The sequence below is a fragment of the Miscanthus floridulus genome, chromosome 19 (assembly GCF_019320115.1).
Source record: "Miscanthus floridulus cultivar M001 chromosome 19, ASM1932011v1, whole genome shotgun sequence".
NCBI lineage: Eukaryota > Viridiplantae > Streptophyta > Magnoliopsida > Poales > Poaceae > Miscanthus > Miscanthus floridulus.
In genome coordinates, this window is record NC_089598.1 from 109,049,125 (window position 1) to 109,066,678 (window position 17,554).

The 17,554-nt window shown below is 43.1% G+C and overlaps 3 protein-coding genes across 3 annotated transcripts; all 3 read left to right on the plus strand.

Annotated features, from left to right (window-relative positions):
- Nucleotides 1–7,876: 7,876 nt before the first annotated feature.
- LOC136526592 (protein ALP1-like) lies at nt 7,877–9,309 on the plus strand. Its single transcript, XM_066519210.1, has 3 exons — nt 7,877–8,425; nt 8,517–8,742; nt 8,819–9,309. Exons 1-3 carry the CDS (start codon nt 7,877–7,879, stop codon nt 9,307–9,309), a joined length of 1,266 nt encoding a protein of 421 aa, XP_066375307.1.
- Nucleotides 9,310–9,593: 284 nt separating this feature from the next.
- LOC136526593 (uncharacterized) lies at nt 9,594–10,661 on the plus strand. Its single transcript, XM_066519211.1, has 2 exons — nt 9,594–9,935; nt 10,020–10,661. The coding sequence occupies exons 1-2, from the start codon at nt 9,594–9,596 to the stop codon at nt 10,659–10,661; spliced, it is 984 nt and encodes a 327-aa protein (XP_066375308.1).
- An 833-nt stretch (nt 10,662–11,494) lies between these two features.
- Nucleotides 11,495–12,323, plus strand: LOC136527939 (protein METHYLENE BLUE SENSITIVITY 1-like). Its single transcript, XM_066520806.1, has one exon. It carries the CDS (start codon nt 11,620–11,622, stop codon nt 11,944–11,946), a length of 327 nt encoding a protein of 108 aa, XP_066376903.1. The 5' UTR covers nt 11,495–11,619; the 3' UTR covers nt 11,947–12,323.
- Nucleotides 12,324–17,554: the final 5,231 nt, after the last annotated feature.

The following is a 17,554-nucleotide window of genomic DNA, read 5'->3' on the forward strand; positions in this document are numbered from 1 at the left end:
GTCAGGAAGCGACCGAGCTCTCGGTACCCGTTCGCTCCTCTAATTAGAGACTTGGGACCCGTCCCTCTCTCGACCGTTTATAACCCCTACTATGAACTTTCAGTGCTAGTAACATGAGCAGCTGCAACGAACTAGACATAGGAATATTCTGCTCGAACCAGTATAAACCTCGTGTCCTTTTAGCACACCATCTGAGCCAGACGCGCAATATTAGAAATTTACTAGTCGGTGGTAACTCGAAACACCGATAGGCTGGTCAGGAGTTCGACTCCCTGTGTGTCTCACATACTTAAAATTGTGTGTTGTAAATAAACTCTCTCATCGACAATGTCATGATTTAGGGGGTTTTGTCGGCTAGCATGGCTAAGATCTTCTATCTTTAAAACAATGGGTTTTATCGGCTAGCATGGTTGAGATCTTCTATCTCGAAGACAATACTCTGGGAGAGATGATACCTCAGCTGGTCCAAACCAAATCTGAAGTGTTTTTCTCTATTTCTTGTGGAAACGTTTTTCAATTGCCGTGTCGATTCTATCCAAAAATAGAAATGGTTCTCTCAGCCAAACATGTCTTAACATGACTACATGAGAGAAGAAAAACCAAGCAATCGAGGTAGCTATAGCCGCACACGACATGACTTTTTTTTAAAACAACCTCTTTATCTTGTGCACTATCAAACACCTAAAACTCTCTTCTGGTTCCAAAGGATGAAACTTTTTGTTTGAATCTAATGAATATATCCACTCATGTTGTGTTTGGCATGGATTCTATCGATTTTATCCATTAATAGCATTGATCCTCTCAATCCAATTGCGCACTAACATGAGAGTGCAGAAAAATATCACACGCACGAGTTAGAAGTGGTCCACATGCGAAATAAAGTATTTTGTCCCAATGCTTCTTTACCTCGCACTAAACAAACACCAAAAACCAAATTACCATTTCTTTAATGTATCTCCTATCTCCTACAATACAACTAAAAAAAGAAAGTAAGACTATGGTTTCGTGCGACAATCGTCGCTCCGTCGGTCCGCTTCACCCCCTGCGACCGTGACTTCCCCGTGACCACGATCCCCTGTCGCTCACCCCGCAATCACCGTAGTCACCGCAATCTCCGACGGTCCACCTTCCCCCTTGCACTCACGCGGTGATTTGGCCTTCCTTCCAGATACCTCAGCCCCATCACCACCATCGTGAATTGCCTGCGACCACCGCCACCATCCCGCTTCCTCGCACAGGACGTCGCATGCCACCATCCCTCGCCCTTGCCCTGCAGTCCGCGGAACAGATCGACGATCATCGCCATCTCTACTGGTCCGCCGAGAAGGAGAACGACCCACACCTGCCGCCGCTGAGGGAGAGACAATGAGGATCTCATCCTCGCCTAGTGCACGCCCTCCTCTTCACGGCCGCTGGCGACAGGCCGTCGCAACCCACCGCCGAGGGAGAGGCGAGGTACGTGTGCCTGTCTCCTCTCCATCCACCCTGTGATTGTCTAGTGCTTTGTGTTGCTCTATTCTTCAGCCACTGCTTGGCTTGCTTGATCTAGGCGTGTCGAGGAATTTCAGCGGTGAGATTAGTTCATGCTGTGTGGCTCAGGGACATGTATACTGTACGTTTATTGGTTGTGGATATTAATAGTCACCCACGTGATGTTGAAATTTATAGGACTGGATGTGTGCGTGGTTGATTTTTTTGCTAGATTTGATTGATGCGTATATTGTTGAGTTTGTTCTCTGCCTCAATGGACGGCGCCCTTCTGGTTTTTACTGCGTGAATTGAAGTACTTCATGCGAAAATTACTGTTGTTTTTTTGTTGTGCGAATCGAAATACTTTTATGTGAAATTTCTATGCTCGGGATCTCTAGAATCAACTTCATTTCAAAGCAGAGCCTAAAGTGTTTAGAAACAAGTCAGCAGAATCATCACCAGCACGACAAGGTTAGCTGATCTGAAAATTGCTTACCGTGTGGATATGTTAATGAAGCAGAAGAGAGCCTTTGTCGACTTTTCAACTTCTATTATACTGTCTACTATTAATTAGAATGTTTTTTAGATAATGTGATTTATTTATCTATTTAATTTCAGTTAGACTTCTCTAAACCTTGCTTCAATCGTTGAGTATAAGCATGATTTTGTTTTTGAATAATACAGTCAAGCCATTAGACCTCTCCAAAAGTATTCTTATCTAATGAATCATGAAACATATTTATATGTGATACCATACCATGTTTAATCATTTTGACATGTTAGCAACACAAAAAAGAAAAATATTTTTTATATTATATATGGTACTCTGGGATGTCAGTATCTACTATTTCGTTTGGAATGGACTTTCTGTAGTTGCCACAAATTCCATATGTTTGACATCTATGTGCAGAATTTTGACATTTTCTTCATTGAACAATTGACCTCTCAGGAATATACGAGGCCTTGGAGTTGAGGGATGGAGGACTTGATTATCTTGGCAATGGTGTTCTTAAGGTTAGTTAACCAGCCATTTTTTTCATTTCAGTCTGAGGGTATTATACTAGCTTTATTTGCCATGCCCTCGCATGAACCATAGCTGTTCATGCATCCAGTGGTCATGGTTAACTTTATATAATTGAAACCAACATGTGTATCCTCCAGCATTTACTTGCGGTAAAATTAATTTTTGAAAGTTATTTGAAGGCTTGGCACTTAACTTCAGCTGAGTAAGTGTTACTACTACATAGCATTTGGCTTAAAATTTGAATCCACAGTTATCCTGTGTCGGTGATTGCAACCATTCTGTTTTTGATGGGTTGTTTTCTCTTTTCACAGTGGACTAATAAGTCGTATTGTCTTTTACTGCTAGGCCGTGAACAATGTTGTCTTTAGTTTTAACAAGTTAACACATATGGATCTGGTACATGGGATTTTTATTGTTACCTTTGCATGTCATCTTTCGTGATGCCATTTTCCGGTCAGTTCACCTGTTGCTCATCTTCAGTCTTCAGTGGGGTAATATTCTTTCCCTTATGATACAGACTTGTGCTTCGATTCTGTAGACATTTTTGAGAATTGCATGACTGCATAACCTTAACAGGAAGTTTCATTTTTTTAGAGAAGCCTGGAACTTGCTCTAAACATGTGGTTCAGGATGAATTACATTATTTCACCATTGCTCTGAACCTGTGGTTTAGTATAACGTTACAGTTAGTATCTAGGTCTTTGATAGATTAGTCAAATAGTCATACCATAACCATTGCGTCTTGGCTAGCCTAAATCACCTTCGCTCTACCAACATGGTTTTGAGAAAGTAGTGCCTACAACCATAATAACATCATGGAACTTTGTCCTTTCTCTATCGTAAATTTCGATTGAATGGGTTGCGAGAAATGTTGTCAAGTGGAGGAATACAGGTTTCAAATGGTAAAGAATATGCACTGAGCGATGACATTGATACTATCAAACATGCTTTTGGGGGATCACCACAAGTTATTTGCAAGAGGGGTTCCATCGAAGAACTTTGGTTATGCTTCAACAAAGAATAGAAGGCGAGTTCCTCACATTTTTTCCCTTGAACAACTCCCACCAATTTGTTGCTATGAAATATTACTGCATGTGTAGAACCTATGACCATTGTGTAGACAGATTACCACCAAAGCAGATATGTAAATATTGTTCCTACAGGGCCAAAATTTCATTTGCTTAAATTTGTTTGTTTATGAAAAATTCATGTCCTATGTGTCTCATTAGCAATGCAACACCAAGAGATGGTCACAAAGTTATCTCTACACCACAAAATGCATGTGGGAATGACCTTTATCTATTTTTTGAACAATCCGATGTGACAGTCACAAATCATCTAGCCACATAGACATGAACACAAATGCTATAATTTAGTTCTCAGTATCTAGACTTTATTTCCACATAGTCCAGTAGACTTTTTTATATGTTCATTAAATTTGTCTAAAGTAACTCAATTATATTATGAATATTGCCTCGTGGTAGGTTTGCGGAAATTTTAGGAAAAAGAACACAGATATTTGCCTGGCTATAGTCACGGTAGGTCATGAGTTGTTTTTATCTGATGCAGTGGTACCTATCACTTTGCAGGTTCTCACTGTTCTTGTGGCTGGTTCTGGTTGCTGGAACAGCAAAATTCATCGATGCCAGACCTAAATGGTACACCTTTCTATATCATTTTTTTGTAATTATCTGTGCCTGTGCTACCTGCTGAATCCATAATACCTGCAAGTATCATGAACATCTCTGCTTCTTAAGTGTGTGTGTGTGGGAGGATGAAACATGTCAGTACTTTGTATAGTAGTGAAATGACATAATATCCCAATTTCTTAATTGTTGAGAGGTGAAAACGTGTCAGCGCCAAACTCTGAGCCGTATTCAATCATTTGCAAATACCGAACATGCAATTAGTCCTTACTCTTGTTAGTCAAAGAGGTGAATACTTAAGTTAGTATTCCCTATAATCAGTAGAACATAGAAGTCCAGGGAAAACACATTGAATGTTAACACAAATTCATGCTGAAAGCCGACTAAATATAAATAGAGAGCAGTTACAGTAGGATGGAGCACTTGGTTAAGTTAGAACTTAGCTTTAGCTCTCTTGTTTTAAGTTGTATCTCTGGTTGTATAACCATTCATGAGCATCTCTCATGTGTATTCTTGAAAAAAAGGCATGCATCACCGAATTGTAATAAACATGCTGTAAGTGGGAGCACTTGCGAAAAGAAGTATCATAAAAAAGCCATGCATTATCGGATCGCATAACAAATGCTATAAGTGAGAACATTTGTGAAAAGAAGTATTGTGAATTACACACTTAAAACTTATTGGCATTTGTACAGTGAATTTTGTTAGGCTCAATTCAGCTACAGTTGTACTGGTTTTTTGTCTTACCGAGACTTTATTGGTAGAGTACTGTTGCGTTTCGGTTTCATCTGCATATGCTTGGTTTTTATGTGGACTACTTAGCTGATTTTATTGTTTCTTTGACTTGTCTGTTACAATACTTACCTATTTGTTTTTTTCTTATATATCTTTTACTTAATATTCCTCATGCTGATTTTCCCTACCTTTTCTCTATTTCTTATTTTTTTAATTATGATTTGGGCTTAATTTCTTGATTCCTTAATATAATTGTAGCATAGGCCGAGACTGTGTTTTAGCTGAGAAATGTGCAGCGACCGGTCCCTGTCACAAAGTCTATTGCAGTTGGTCGCTGAACGCGGAAGGGTTAAATGATGTAATGTGCATTTGTGTTGTCTTCGTCCAAATGTTGAGATTCACTGGGATTCTGAAGAGCAAAATGTTATTGTTCCTGGTTGATGGATGACATTTCTTAATTTGCGCATTGTAAGTCATAACTCATGTATGAACTGTTGACTATCAAGTAAAGTGTGTCACCTTGTGGGTCTGAGCAAATTATTACCATGCTCTCTGAATGGATTACATTTCTGAGTTCGCGTTCGTTTACACCCATGTATTGACAGGACTATATGTGTTAGAACTTGAGATGATGCTTTAATTAGAAGTTTTGGGATTTGGCTGTTTAATGCAATTGTAATAGACAACTACGGATCAGTTCAAGGCATGGTGACAATTGTCACCACGAGTAAATCTTGTGCAAGTTGTATAGTGTTTTTGACGAGCATGGATTTAGCACGGCTAGGGTCTTGGTTTTGTGTTTGTATCTACGGTGACTTACTCTTAAGGTATTGTGACCTTTTAATCAAATATTTTAAATGATATGTTTTTAGAATAATTTTTATTTTGTTAAATTCTATGTCATGAAATTCTATGTATACCCGTAGCAACGCATGGGCACTTAACTAGGTAAAGTATTATCTTAGCCGCATGAAAGAAATGGATATCGGAGACTTCTTGCCGATACAAAACATTATTTTAGCCGTATCACAGAAATGTCTATATAGTAGAGTTTGTGAGCTTACGGTGCCGTGCTCTTAGTGACTGTTAATTTCTCAAACTTTGCTTTTTGATTAAATATCAGTTTAATGTCTTACATTATTATTATCTTTATCATGCGATCTATGTGTTTTTAGTATAAAGTTGTCCCGTAACAACATACGAGCACACTACCTAGTAATAAAAAACACTAAATTTTTTTGCCTGATTCCTATAGGAACGTTTCGTGCTGCGTTTGACATAGATTCTATCTACATATGGAAGTGACTCTCTCATCCAAATGTTCCAGAGTACAAGAAAAATATCATGCTTGCAAGGGATATATGACACACGTGAATGAAGGCGTGCGAGGCATATACGACACACAGGAAATGAAATATTTTGTCTAAACACCTCTTTATCTTTTACAATAAACAAACATCTAAAACGCCAAAACTTCGAATTTTTTTGTCTGATTCCCATGGAAACTTTCCCACTGTGTCACATTTACATAGATTTTATCCAAAAATGGAAGGGATTCTCTCATCCAAATGCTCCAGAGTATATAAAAAACATACACCGGTCTCTCCCCCTCTCCTTTCCAACTCCGGCAGGTATAGAAGGGCCCGGTAGAGGGAAGCAGGCTGACCATGCGGTGGGGAAGAAGGCCGGGCGGCTTAGGGGCCCTGGGAGCACCTGTGGTGGTCGGCCCGGGGGGGGGGGGGGGGGAGAAGGCGCCTGCAGCGGGGCCGTGGTCGACGGCGGGGACGAGCACAACGAGGAGGACGGGGTCAAGGAGGAGCAGGAGGTGCTCGACGGCGAGGTATGGGGTGGCGCGGTCGACAACGAGGTAGCCGGCGGTGGGGGTGGGGGAGGAAGGGCGCGCGCGGTAGACGAAGGACGCGCACTCCCCTTAGGGCACGACCGGTCGCGCCTTAACGTCCTCCTTTACCTCGTACATACAATAAATAAACACATAAAATATCGTTTCTCTCTTCTAGCTCAAAAAAGGCTGAAATGTTTTCACTTATCTTCGTCTAAAAGTTTAGCACAAATTTTACCAATTCTAACAGAAAATGATATCAACCGTCGTGTCCAAACGTGGCCCTAAATATCATTTGGACATGGAAAAGATCAGGTGTGGCGAGCAGGTATGGCCCCACACACAAATGAATTCGGGTCCGTTTGGTTCGTGTCCATAATCTGCCGCGCCGCATTTTAGGCATGCCAAACCGAGTTAGGTAGGTGTTTGGTTTACTACCCTAGGTTAGGCTGCCAAAGAATCTCCGGCGCTGCCGCAGTGCTTTGCCACAGGATTTTTTGCCGAAAGTGCGGCGAACGATTCCTTCGCCGCAACTCTGGCGTGCCGACGCGAGCTGCCTTCAGCCCGGGAAAAAATGGCGCGTAACTTTGCCGCGTGTGTGCATATATGGCGCGAAACTGAGCGCGGACCCTTTCCTGGATATTTCTTCACCGCTTATCCTTATCCTTCCTTATCTGTTTGCTGTTGGGGGGAAAAGAACACCGTGCCCGCCGCCGCCGCGGCTCTCCACGGAGGGCGCGTCGCTCTCCCATTGCAACACCGCGGGGCCCGGCATCCGACGCTGCGCGGCTCGTTGGCCTGGCGTGGAGGTTCTGCCTCCGGCGTCGCGTTCCTCCGCATCGCTGCCACAGGGCGACGGTGTCGAGGTCACACCATCTTGTATGCAGGTACGTGCATCTGCACATCTCCCAACAGGAAAGTTTTTCTCGGTAGCTGATTGCAGAGGCTTGTGTACTGATCATTATTTGTGGCTTCTTTTGCTAAAAGACAAATGCATTTCTATTGAGTCCATACGAAAAACATATGACATTCAAAATACTTTTTTTGACGAGTTGTTGGTAGAGATCATCTAGCAAAAGTGAGTAATATTTGTCTAAATTATTTTTCCCCAATCCGATGTGTGTTGAAATTTTTATTTTTTTGGGAATATTTGCTAACCAGATGGATCGAAGGATGAGTCAGTTCATATATTATTACTTCGGTTACTACTACCAGTACTACATTTGGAGGAGAAGGTTGTTAGCTGCTATTGCTTTGTGTCTAGCTAGTTACACTTATCTGCTAAACATGCAAAAGCGAGACAGAGAAGCTGTGACATATGGACCCATGTTGGACAGAGATATCTCAAGAGAAACCCGTTTAAATCGTTTGTATAATGGTACGGAGGCCCATTGTATTTCTGAACTGCGCATGCGAAAGAATGTTTTTCATATGCTCTGTCAAAGTCTCAGATCACGTGGTCTTTTGACGGACACATTGAATGTGACTGTGGAAGAACAAGTGGCAATGTTTATGCATGCTGTGGGTCATAAATGGTCTAATAGAGCTATTGGTTTTGAGTTCATTCGATCAGGTGAGACTGTTAGTAGGTACTTTAATGGGGTTTTAGATGCGTGTGCAATACTTGCTAGAGAACTCATATACATCAGGACCACTGAAACACATCCAAAGATCACAAGTAACCTAGGAAGGTTCCACCCTTACTTTGAGGTACAGTCATGAAACACCTTCAGCTAGGATATTGAAACATAAAGGAGAGGCATGCTAATTAGTCTAACAAAACATCATTTGTCTTCCTTAGGGATGCATAGGAGCTTTGGATGGTACTCATATACCAGCATTTGTCCCTGCACACATGCAAGGCAGGTTTAGGGGTAGAAAGTCTATCCTGACTCAAAATGTTCTTGCGGCCGTTGATTTTGACCTGCGGTTCATATACGTCTTAGCTGGATGGGAGGGATCAGCTCATGACTCTTATGTACTTGAAGATGCACTAAGACGCCCCACTGGCCTAAAAATACCTGAAGGTAGGGAGTCATGTTTTTGACAAATTAAACAATACATAGTTCATCTCTAACCTTAAGCAACATGTTCATATTTTAGGAAAATTCTTTCTGGCAGATGCTGGATATGCAGCAAGACCTGGTATACTCCCTCCATATCGTGGCATCCGTTATCACCTAAAAGAATATAAAGGTGGTAGAGAACCTGAAAATTATAAGGAGTTATACAATCACCGCCACTCCTCTCTTAGGACAACAGTTGAGCGTGCTTTTGGTACCTTGAAGAATCGATTTCAAATCCTTAAAAGTCAACCAAATTTTCCTTTGAAAATACAAGTTAAGATTGTTCTCGCATGCTGTGGGCTTCACAACTGGATACTAGAGCATGCTGCTGATGATGAGTACGTCTACAATGAAGAATCATGGTACAGGGCTTTGCCAAGGAGCAATAGGACATATCGTGACATACGCGCTGAGAGTCAAGCCTGGGTACTTAAAAGAGATCAGATAGCACGTAGTATGTGGAGGGATAAAGTAGGTGAATCAAGCTCTGAGTTGAATCACCCCACTGAGAATATGATTGGTATGTAGTGACACACAAATAATTGGCATGTAATGAAGAATGCAATATTCCTAAATATGTGTGGCATGTAATGAGACTTCTTTTTTTGCGAGCAATGTAATGAGACTTCTGCAGTGTGCTGGTTGATTCTAATGTTATCAGGTTATAGCATATTAAAATTTCTATTTATTGTAGAGTATAGATAAAAGAATAATTTTTGTTGCCCTTTTCCGTTTTAGTTTTTTCCTGATGAATGATTGTCTGTAGCCTGTGCATACCTGTAGTTGTTGCATCTTTCTTGCAACTGGGCAAGATGGTGAAGAAAAAAGGAAAGTTGGATGTTGATGGGCCTATCCGTGCAAGAACCATAACTTGGGAGGAGGACCAGACTAAGTTCATGCTGAATTGGTATATTGAGTATCGGAAACACCAGCATGCAGGTTTTGTGTGGAAGAAGCCACACCATGCAAAGTGTGCTGATGCCTTAAACAAAGAGTTTGGCATGGGTGTAACCATTGAACAGGTTAATCGTCACTACAGGGAGTACAAGGACAAGTGGAGGATAGTTGAGAGAGCTTTAAGTAACAGTGGAAATGGATTTGATGCGATCAGGTGCAAGGTAACTATTTCTGAATCTGAAAAGAAAAAGCTAAAGGTATGTCTCATAATTTTGCTTGGCATTACAAATACAGAATTTACATGGTCATAGTCTTAAATATTGTCTTGTATTCACATGCAGGACGTAGAGAGGCGCTTGCTTTCTAAGCCCATCAAATTCTATAATGAGATGGAAGAGCTCTTCAAAGGTAGCCATGCAGATGGTTCTCTTGCCATGGATCAAGAAACATGCTTGGATGATGATAAGGGCTCTGATAGTGATGATAGTGGAGGCCTTAATGACATATCTGGTTATGCACATCGAATTGACCTTGAAGGTGATGACTCCGACACATTACCCTCACCTGAAGGTCCTAAAACTAGTCCTAACTATGAAGGTAGTGGAGAAAATAGCTCAAAGAGCCCATGTCGATCTGGAAAGAAGCGACCAAGAGGGGTCAAGTCGCCTAGTAAGAAGCCAACAAAGTCTAAGAGTCGTTTTGCAGATGCCACTGAAGACATCAGCACAACTATGAAGGTCATTGCAAACACTCTTACTCAGCCACCTCCTCCACCACCAGTCCCAATTTCCGTGGATCCACATGCTGAATTGTGGAAGAGGTTAGAAGCTTTGCCTATCCGTGCAGATGATAAAATCACCGTTGGTGTTTACTTGGCACGAGCTGAAAATGAAGGTATGCGTGGTTGGCTCAGTGCTTCCAGTAACACAACTTTGGAGACTTGGGTGTACCGGTTCTTGTGTAACCAAGATGGTAAGCCATGATAGTCGGACTTTTGCTGAAGGGTGTTTTGGTGAACTTCTTTTGCTTCTTTTACACATGGAACTATGGAAGTGCTCATCATCTAAGCCTACTGATCATTGAGGCTTCAGTAAATTATGTGCTTATGCTTTTGGATAGGGTTGGTAGTAGTTGATGGTTCTGTATGGCTGTATATAGCCCAAATCTAAAGACTAGTAGGTGCTGCTGCTTTTGTATAGGACAGACTGAAGTGGTCCTTTGCAACTCATCATGCTTTTGTGTATACTAATATAGCTAGGAACTAGAATGGATATGTCAAGTTGTCATCCTGCTGTTAATTATTGCTCAGTATGTTCACTGGTGCTAATTACTTGTATTCTTTTCCACCATGTTGGAGTGAAAAGTGTCGAAATTCTGGTGTGATGACTTCAAGTGGTAAGCTCACCTCTTCCTAGAATAAGGTAATTATAATAAACTTTAGCCGTGAACCAAACACCTACCACATACATTTGTCGAACTTGTGGCAGCTCATATGGCTATGAACCAAACAGTTGCCGGAGTTAAATCTGCCACATCTAAAGTTTGGCATGGTAGTGAACCAAACACCTTGTTTTTGTCGCAAAGTTGGTATGCCACTACTCTAGCATATGCCTAACCTTAGTTGTGGCAAACTCTGGCTATGAACCAAACAATTGTGTCTCGTGCACCGGACAATATCCAAATACGTCCGTGGAATCCGAGCCCACACAATCGGGACCGCGCCTTCTAGATCTGACGGCCGAAGCGAGACGACTACCGCCGCGGGGAGAAAAGCCGTGCGCGCCCGCAGGCCGCAGGAGGCTAATAATTGGCGGCCCCGGTTTCGCCCTCTCTCACCCATCACCGCGAAGAACACAAACACACAAGTAGGGTTAGGAAGGCGACGCGGCGGCGGCGGCGGGCTGCGAGCGGCAAGAGCGGGAGGAGGAGGACGGGTCGGCCATGACGGGGAAGGCGAAGCCCAAGAAGCACACGGCGAAGGAGATCGCCTCAAAGATCGACGCGGCGACGACGAACCGGGGCGGCGGCAAGGCTGGGCAGGCGGACCGGCTGGGGCAGGACAAGGGCGGGCACGCGAAGCTGGCGTGCCCGCTCTGCCGCATCCCGGCGCCCGACATCAAGTCTATGCAGATCCACCACGAGGCGCGCCACCCCAAGCTCCCCTTCGAGCCGGAGAAGCTCGTCAACCTCCACTCCTCCGCCCCCGCCGCCGCCGAGGCCACCACCTCCAAGCCCAAGCCCGGCATCCGCGGCAGCCTCAAGAAGTAGCTTGCTGGCTGCCTGGTTGTGGTTGCCTGCTTGGGGTAATTCCCTTCGATTTCAATCCCATCCACCGACCCGATCTATAAACAATCAAACTACCGACCTCTGGACGCCGGTCCGGTGGTGGTTGCCGCAGTCGGCCTGCGGTGTACTGTTAGTCTGCTGCTGCTTTTCGTTGTTATATACTGCTGGTACATGTGTTATGTCATAGATGTGTCAACTATATCTCGTCGCCGGCAACTCTGGCATGTTTAAGTATGTGTTGCTGCTCCGTGATGCAGGCGACGGCCGCTAGTAATGTTAATGTTGATCGGGTCTCCTTGAACAATGGCAGAAATCTGTTGCTTGTTTACTTTCTTTTAATGGCAAGTAAAGTTTATGAATTGAGAATTCTTCGCTGTTTAATACTGTCATCTGAGGGTTAAGGGTTTCATTTTCATGAGGCAGGTCTTATCTTGTCATAGGTATAAATAATTCGTATTGTTGGATGTGCTTGGTTAGCCCAAATCTTCACCTGCTTTGCTTATGCCTTTGACTACCGAGGAGAGTTGCCTTTGTTTACGACTGGACAACTGTTAGGCCTAGTTGTTATTGGTTTGTGACTAGAAATGAAAGGCAGTTGTCTAGTTTGAGTCATATGCAAATGAGTTTGTTAGTGATTTCAGTTCCTCCTCACACGGTTAAGTATATGTCTTGAGTTCGTCGCTAGATTAAGTTTTACTGTTTTTGCATGGGTACTGGTTTCCTAGATCCCAACTTCCAAAGTGCTGAAAGGCATTCATGAGAGATGAGTAGCGTAACGGATAACCAATTAACCATGCACTCCCTCCCTCCTTTTTATATTTTGAGCTAACCGACATGAAAGGCGGGAGGGAGTATCTTTTGTTTAAAATGCTGGAGTAACACCATATTAATGACTATGCTCATTATTTGTTGTCGTCTTCCTGAGAGTTGGCTGCCTGGCTGGTTCGCTTGCCTGCTTGGGGTGATTCCCTTCGATTTCAATCCCATCCACCAATCTGATCTATAATCAAACTACTAGCATCCGGTCTAGTGGCCGCTGCCGCAGTCAGCCTGCGGTGTACTGTTAGTCTGCTGCTGCTTTTCGTTGTTATACTGCTGGTACATGTGTCGTGTGATAGATGTGTCGACTATATATCAATCTCGTCGCTGGCAACTCTGGCATGTTTAAGTATGTGTCGATGCTCCGTGATGCCGGCGACGGCTGCTAGTACTGTTAATGTCGATCGGGTCTCCTTGAACATGGCAGAAATCTGTTGCTTGTTTACTTTCTTCTAATGGCAAGTAAAGTTCCTGAATTGTTTCGTCTGCTGTTGGGGTGTTTAATACTGTCAGGGTTAAGGGTTTCATGAGACAGATCTTCTCTTGTCGTATGTATGAATAATTCGTATTGTTGGATATGCTTGGCTGGCCCAAATATTCACCTGCTTTGCTTATGCTCTTGGACTAGCGAGGAGAATTGCCTTTGTTTACCATGTGACAGTTGTTAGGCTTAATTGTTCTTGGTTCATGTATTGTGACTAGAAATGAAAGGTAGTTGTCTAGTTTGAGTCATGCAAATGCTGGAGTTCATTAGTGATTTCAGTTCCTCTTCACATGGTTAAGTATGTCATGAGTTCTTCGCTAGATTAAGTTTTACTGTTTTTGCATGGGTACTGGTTTCCTAGATCCCAACTTCCAAAGTGCTGAAAGGCATTCATGAGAGATGAGTAACGTAACAGATAACCAATTAACCATGTACTCCCTCTGTTCTTCTATATTTTGAGCTAACCGACATAAAAGGCGGGAGGGAGTATCTTTTGTTTAAGATGCTGGAGTAATGCCATATTAATGACTATGCTAATTATTTGTTGTCGTCTTCCTGAGAATTGTTTGCTCACGAGTATGACAGCACTCTTCACAATATTGTGTCACCAGACTGTCATTTAAAGTTGGTTATGCCGTTTCAGCGATGTACAGATTTTAAGGGTTTCCAAGCCTCAAGCTTACAATTACCCCTCATTGTAGCTGAGCTATTCATTTGGTTGGTAACTTGATCAGGATTACTTGTATTACACTACTTCGTGCCAGCAAGCATAACCTTCTGTAAAGTGGACCATTCAATTTTAGGCAATAATAATGCAGTAGTATGGTTAGTGGTGTTTGAGGCATTGGGGTATGACAGCACTTGCCATCTTTTTTCCTTTTTTGGACGGTGTTTGCTGCTGCCTGCTAGGCATGTCTGGTAACACATGGGTAAAGCAATTTAACTTATCCTTTTAAAGCGATGTATAGATTTAAGGTCTCCCTAGTACCAAGCTTACAGTACCCCCTCGATGTAAATATATATTCGGCCTGTTCGCTGTTTGGTTTCTGGATTGGTTTAAGCTGGCTGGTTTATTGTGAGAGAAAAACACCGTTGGTTGGCTGGTTTGGGCTGGCTGAAACCAACAAGCTAACGGGCTGATTCATTTGCTTGGTAACTTGACTGCTTACCGTGGTCAGGATTACTTGTACTGTTACACTACATACCAGCAAACATTTTGTAAAGCTGACCATTCAAAACTAGGCAATAGTCAGCCTGTTCGGTTGGCTGGTTCGTTTCGTTGTTGGTTCGTGAAGAAGTACTGCTGGCTAGTTTGTGTGAGAGAAAAATACTGTTCTGGCTAGAAATTTACGATCGTTTACGATAAGCCATAGCCAAACGATCAGGCTGAGTATTGTATATTATGAGTAGCCATGTTTGTAGTTTTTTTGGGGGGGGGGGGGGGGGGGGGGGGGGGGGGGGGGGGGGTGTAATACCCGTTGCAATCTTTTATTTTGTTGCATGCCATGAATTTGTCACCAAATACTGTTTGTTGACTCGTGGTTGAAGCAATTTAAGTTATCCATTTTTATTTGCTTTGAACGCTATATTTAAACTACGTTCCTTGCTGAAAATCTGATACATGGCCTTTGGATCCAGCAATCAATCGTTTTAAAATCTGATACATGGTCTTTGGAGTATCATTTTTCGTTGTTTTTTTAGTGGTTCAATTCTGTCGTCACAGAAGAGCACTTTGTTTACCTGCTTTGTTTGTGCCCCTGGACTAATTCGGAGAATTACCTCTTGAAAAGATCAAGATGTCCAAGAGATGGTGAATTAGGTTAATTCTAAAATTCTTTGCAATGATTAAATCCTACACTTAGCCCACTTCACCTATTGTATCTAGAATGTGATTCTAATGATCTACCGTATAAAAGTTTAGCACCCTAAGTTTTAATCCTACTCTAACATGATAATTCTAAGAATATAAAGACAAGAATTGAATTGCTCAAAAGTAAATGCTCAAAGTAAATTGAGGAGAAGGAACGCGGCGATATTTTGTCGAGGTATCGGAGAGTCGTCACTCCCCACTAGTCCTCGTTGGAGCACCCGCGTAAGGGTGTAGCTCCCCCTTAATCCGCGTAAGGATCAAGTGCTCTCTACGGGTTGATTCTTCGACACTCCGTCGTGGTGAATCACCCACAACCGCTCACAACTTGAGTTGGGTCATCCACAAGCTCCGCCGGATGATCACCAAACTCTCAATCACCACCAAACCGTCTAGATGATGACGATCACCAAGAGTAACAAGCAAGAACTCTCACTTAGACCGCAACAAGCCTAATGAGAAGGGTGGATGCACACTTGCTACTCTCTTTTCACTAATGAAGCCTTTGGTCTTGGATTCTTAAATCTCAATCATCTCACTAGGCTCTTGCTCTCCTTGGCACTCTCAAGGGTGTTTCTTAGCTGTTGAAATAGGCAAGAGTACTCCCTTGAATGAATAGAGGAAGTATTTATACCCCCTCATTCAAAACGAACCGTTATGTGCCTGAGTCAGCACTCTGCGTGGTGATCGGACGTTCCGGTCAGTTCTCCCCACCACAGAGCCGTTAAGTGGTGACCGGACTCTGACCTGTGTCTGGTCAGCACTGACCGGACGCGTCCGGTCACGAAAACTGCTCTCTGGAACCTTACTGATGTTGACCAGACGCTGGCGCCCAGAGTCCGGTCACTTTGCTGTTCAGCGTCCGGTCAGTAACCGGAACCTGACCAGCGTCCGGTCAGCACTGACTGGACGCGTCTGATCAGGATTCTTCCTCTCTGGAACCTTACTGGAGTTGATCGGACTCTGGCACCCAGCGTCCAGTCACATTTCACTCAGTGTCCGGTCACACCGGAACTAGCGTCCGGTCAACATTTGACCCTCCATTCACTTTCAACTCGCAATCATATGTGAATGAAGTTCGCTCCAATTAATCTTAGGGCTACTTAGGAGCTACCTAGTGCTAGATTTGACAAGTGTGCACCACACCTAACCCACTAAACTCACCTAGGTGAAGCTACTAGTTCATATCCCCTTAATAGTACGGTCAAAGGAAAAACAAATCCTAAACTACTCTAAGTGTCTCTTCAACACCAAACGACACTTAGAATTAGTCCATCCTTTAAAAACCGAAAAGATTTTCATCGTAGGGGCTTGACAACCATGATTGTCCAATCAATTGTCATTACCACGACCTAACTTAATTGTCTCTGCAAAACACACGTTAGTCATAGTAATCATGTATTGTCATTAATTACCGAAACCCAACTAGGAGCCTAGATTCTTTCACCTCTGTTTACAAATGGATAATTGATGGGCCTACTTGTTATTGTTTTTTTTTTTTACTTTCATCACCACCTTAAAAACAAATCACCTTGTATTGTGTGCCACCATGGCACCATATGCTTGTATTGCTACTATCGGCCTATTCGCTAGTTGGTTTTTTGGTTGATTTGAGCTGGCTGGTGCTGGTTTGTTGTGAGAGAAAAACACTGTTGGTTGGCTGATTTGGGCTGGCTGAAACCAACAAGCGAACAGACCGTATAATTCTAGAAGCTCTTTTTTTTTGGCAAATGTTGCGGTCAATGGACATCTACAATACTTTGTTCATCTGGTGCAACTACTTGTCTTCAATTTGCCGTTTAGCCAACCAACTCGATAATCTTGCACAAAGACTATTTGCAAGCCTAAGAGCACTCACAATGCAGAAGCTACTATAGGTTCTATATGCATTAATTGTGTTGCTATGCAGATATTTTGCTGATTTGATAAGAGAGTTTCTAGATTAGACTCGACGTGTTCACGCGAAACAAAGTCCTTCGAAACTACTCCCTCCGTCCCATTGAGTTTGTCGTTGGAAAACCGTGCTCCCCTCACAATCCCGGTTCCCGAGCGACAAACTCACTGGGACGGAGGGAGTACTCCATACCGTGTTGGGAGGAGGCCATTGTTTCAGGCAGCCACCGATGGATCCCACGCTCCCGTTCTCTTCCTTGAGCTCGCGAACATCACGGCTCTGTTCGCTTCAATTTATTAGCCTGGCTTATTAGCAGGTATAGTGTTTTTTTTTAAAATAAATCAGATTCAGCCGTTTTATACTCTTATTAACCGCATAAACCACAGCCTGCCCCTAAGGTACAGTGTTTTGCTCTGCCACTCGACGCCGTACCTACGCGCGTGCGAGACCGCACTCACGTCCGGGGAGGCGCGTGATCGTTCGCAGCTCCGTCTGGTTCGCGATGGCTCGGGCAACGGCGGCACGC

What these genes read in the sequence shown, in the direction of transcription:
- LOC136526592 (XM_066519210.1), top strand. Translation starts at nt 7,877, where the DNA reads ATGGATCGAAGGATGAGTCAGTTCATATATTATTACTTCGGTTACTAC. An exon ending in GGTTCCACCCTTACTTTGAG is followed by an intron (nt 8,426 to 8,516) that starts GTACAGTCATGA and finishes TGTCTTCCTTAG; the next exon opens with GGATGCATAGGAGCTTTGGA. An exon ending in TGGCCTAAAAATACCTGAAG is followed by an intron (nt 8,743 to 8,818) that starts GTAGGGAGTCAT and finishes TTCATATTTTAG; the next exon opens with GAAAATTCTTTCTGGCAGAT.
- LOC136527939 (XM_066520806.1), top strand. Translation starts at nt 11,620, where the DNA reads ATGACGGGGAAGGCGAAGCCCAAGAAGCACACGGCGAAGGAGATCGCC.
- LOC136526593 (XM_066519211.1), top strand. Translation starts at nt 9,594, where the DNA reads ATGGTGAAGAAAAAAGGAAAGTTGGATGTTGATGGGCCTATCCGTGCA. An exon ending in CTGAAAAGAAAAAGCTAAAG is followed by an intron (nt 9,936 to 10,019) that starts GTATGTCTCATA and finishes ATTCACATGCAG; the next exon opens with GACGTAGAGAGGCGCTTGCT.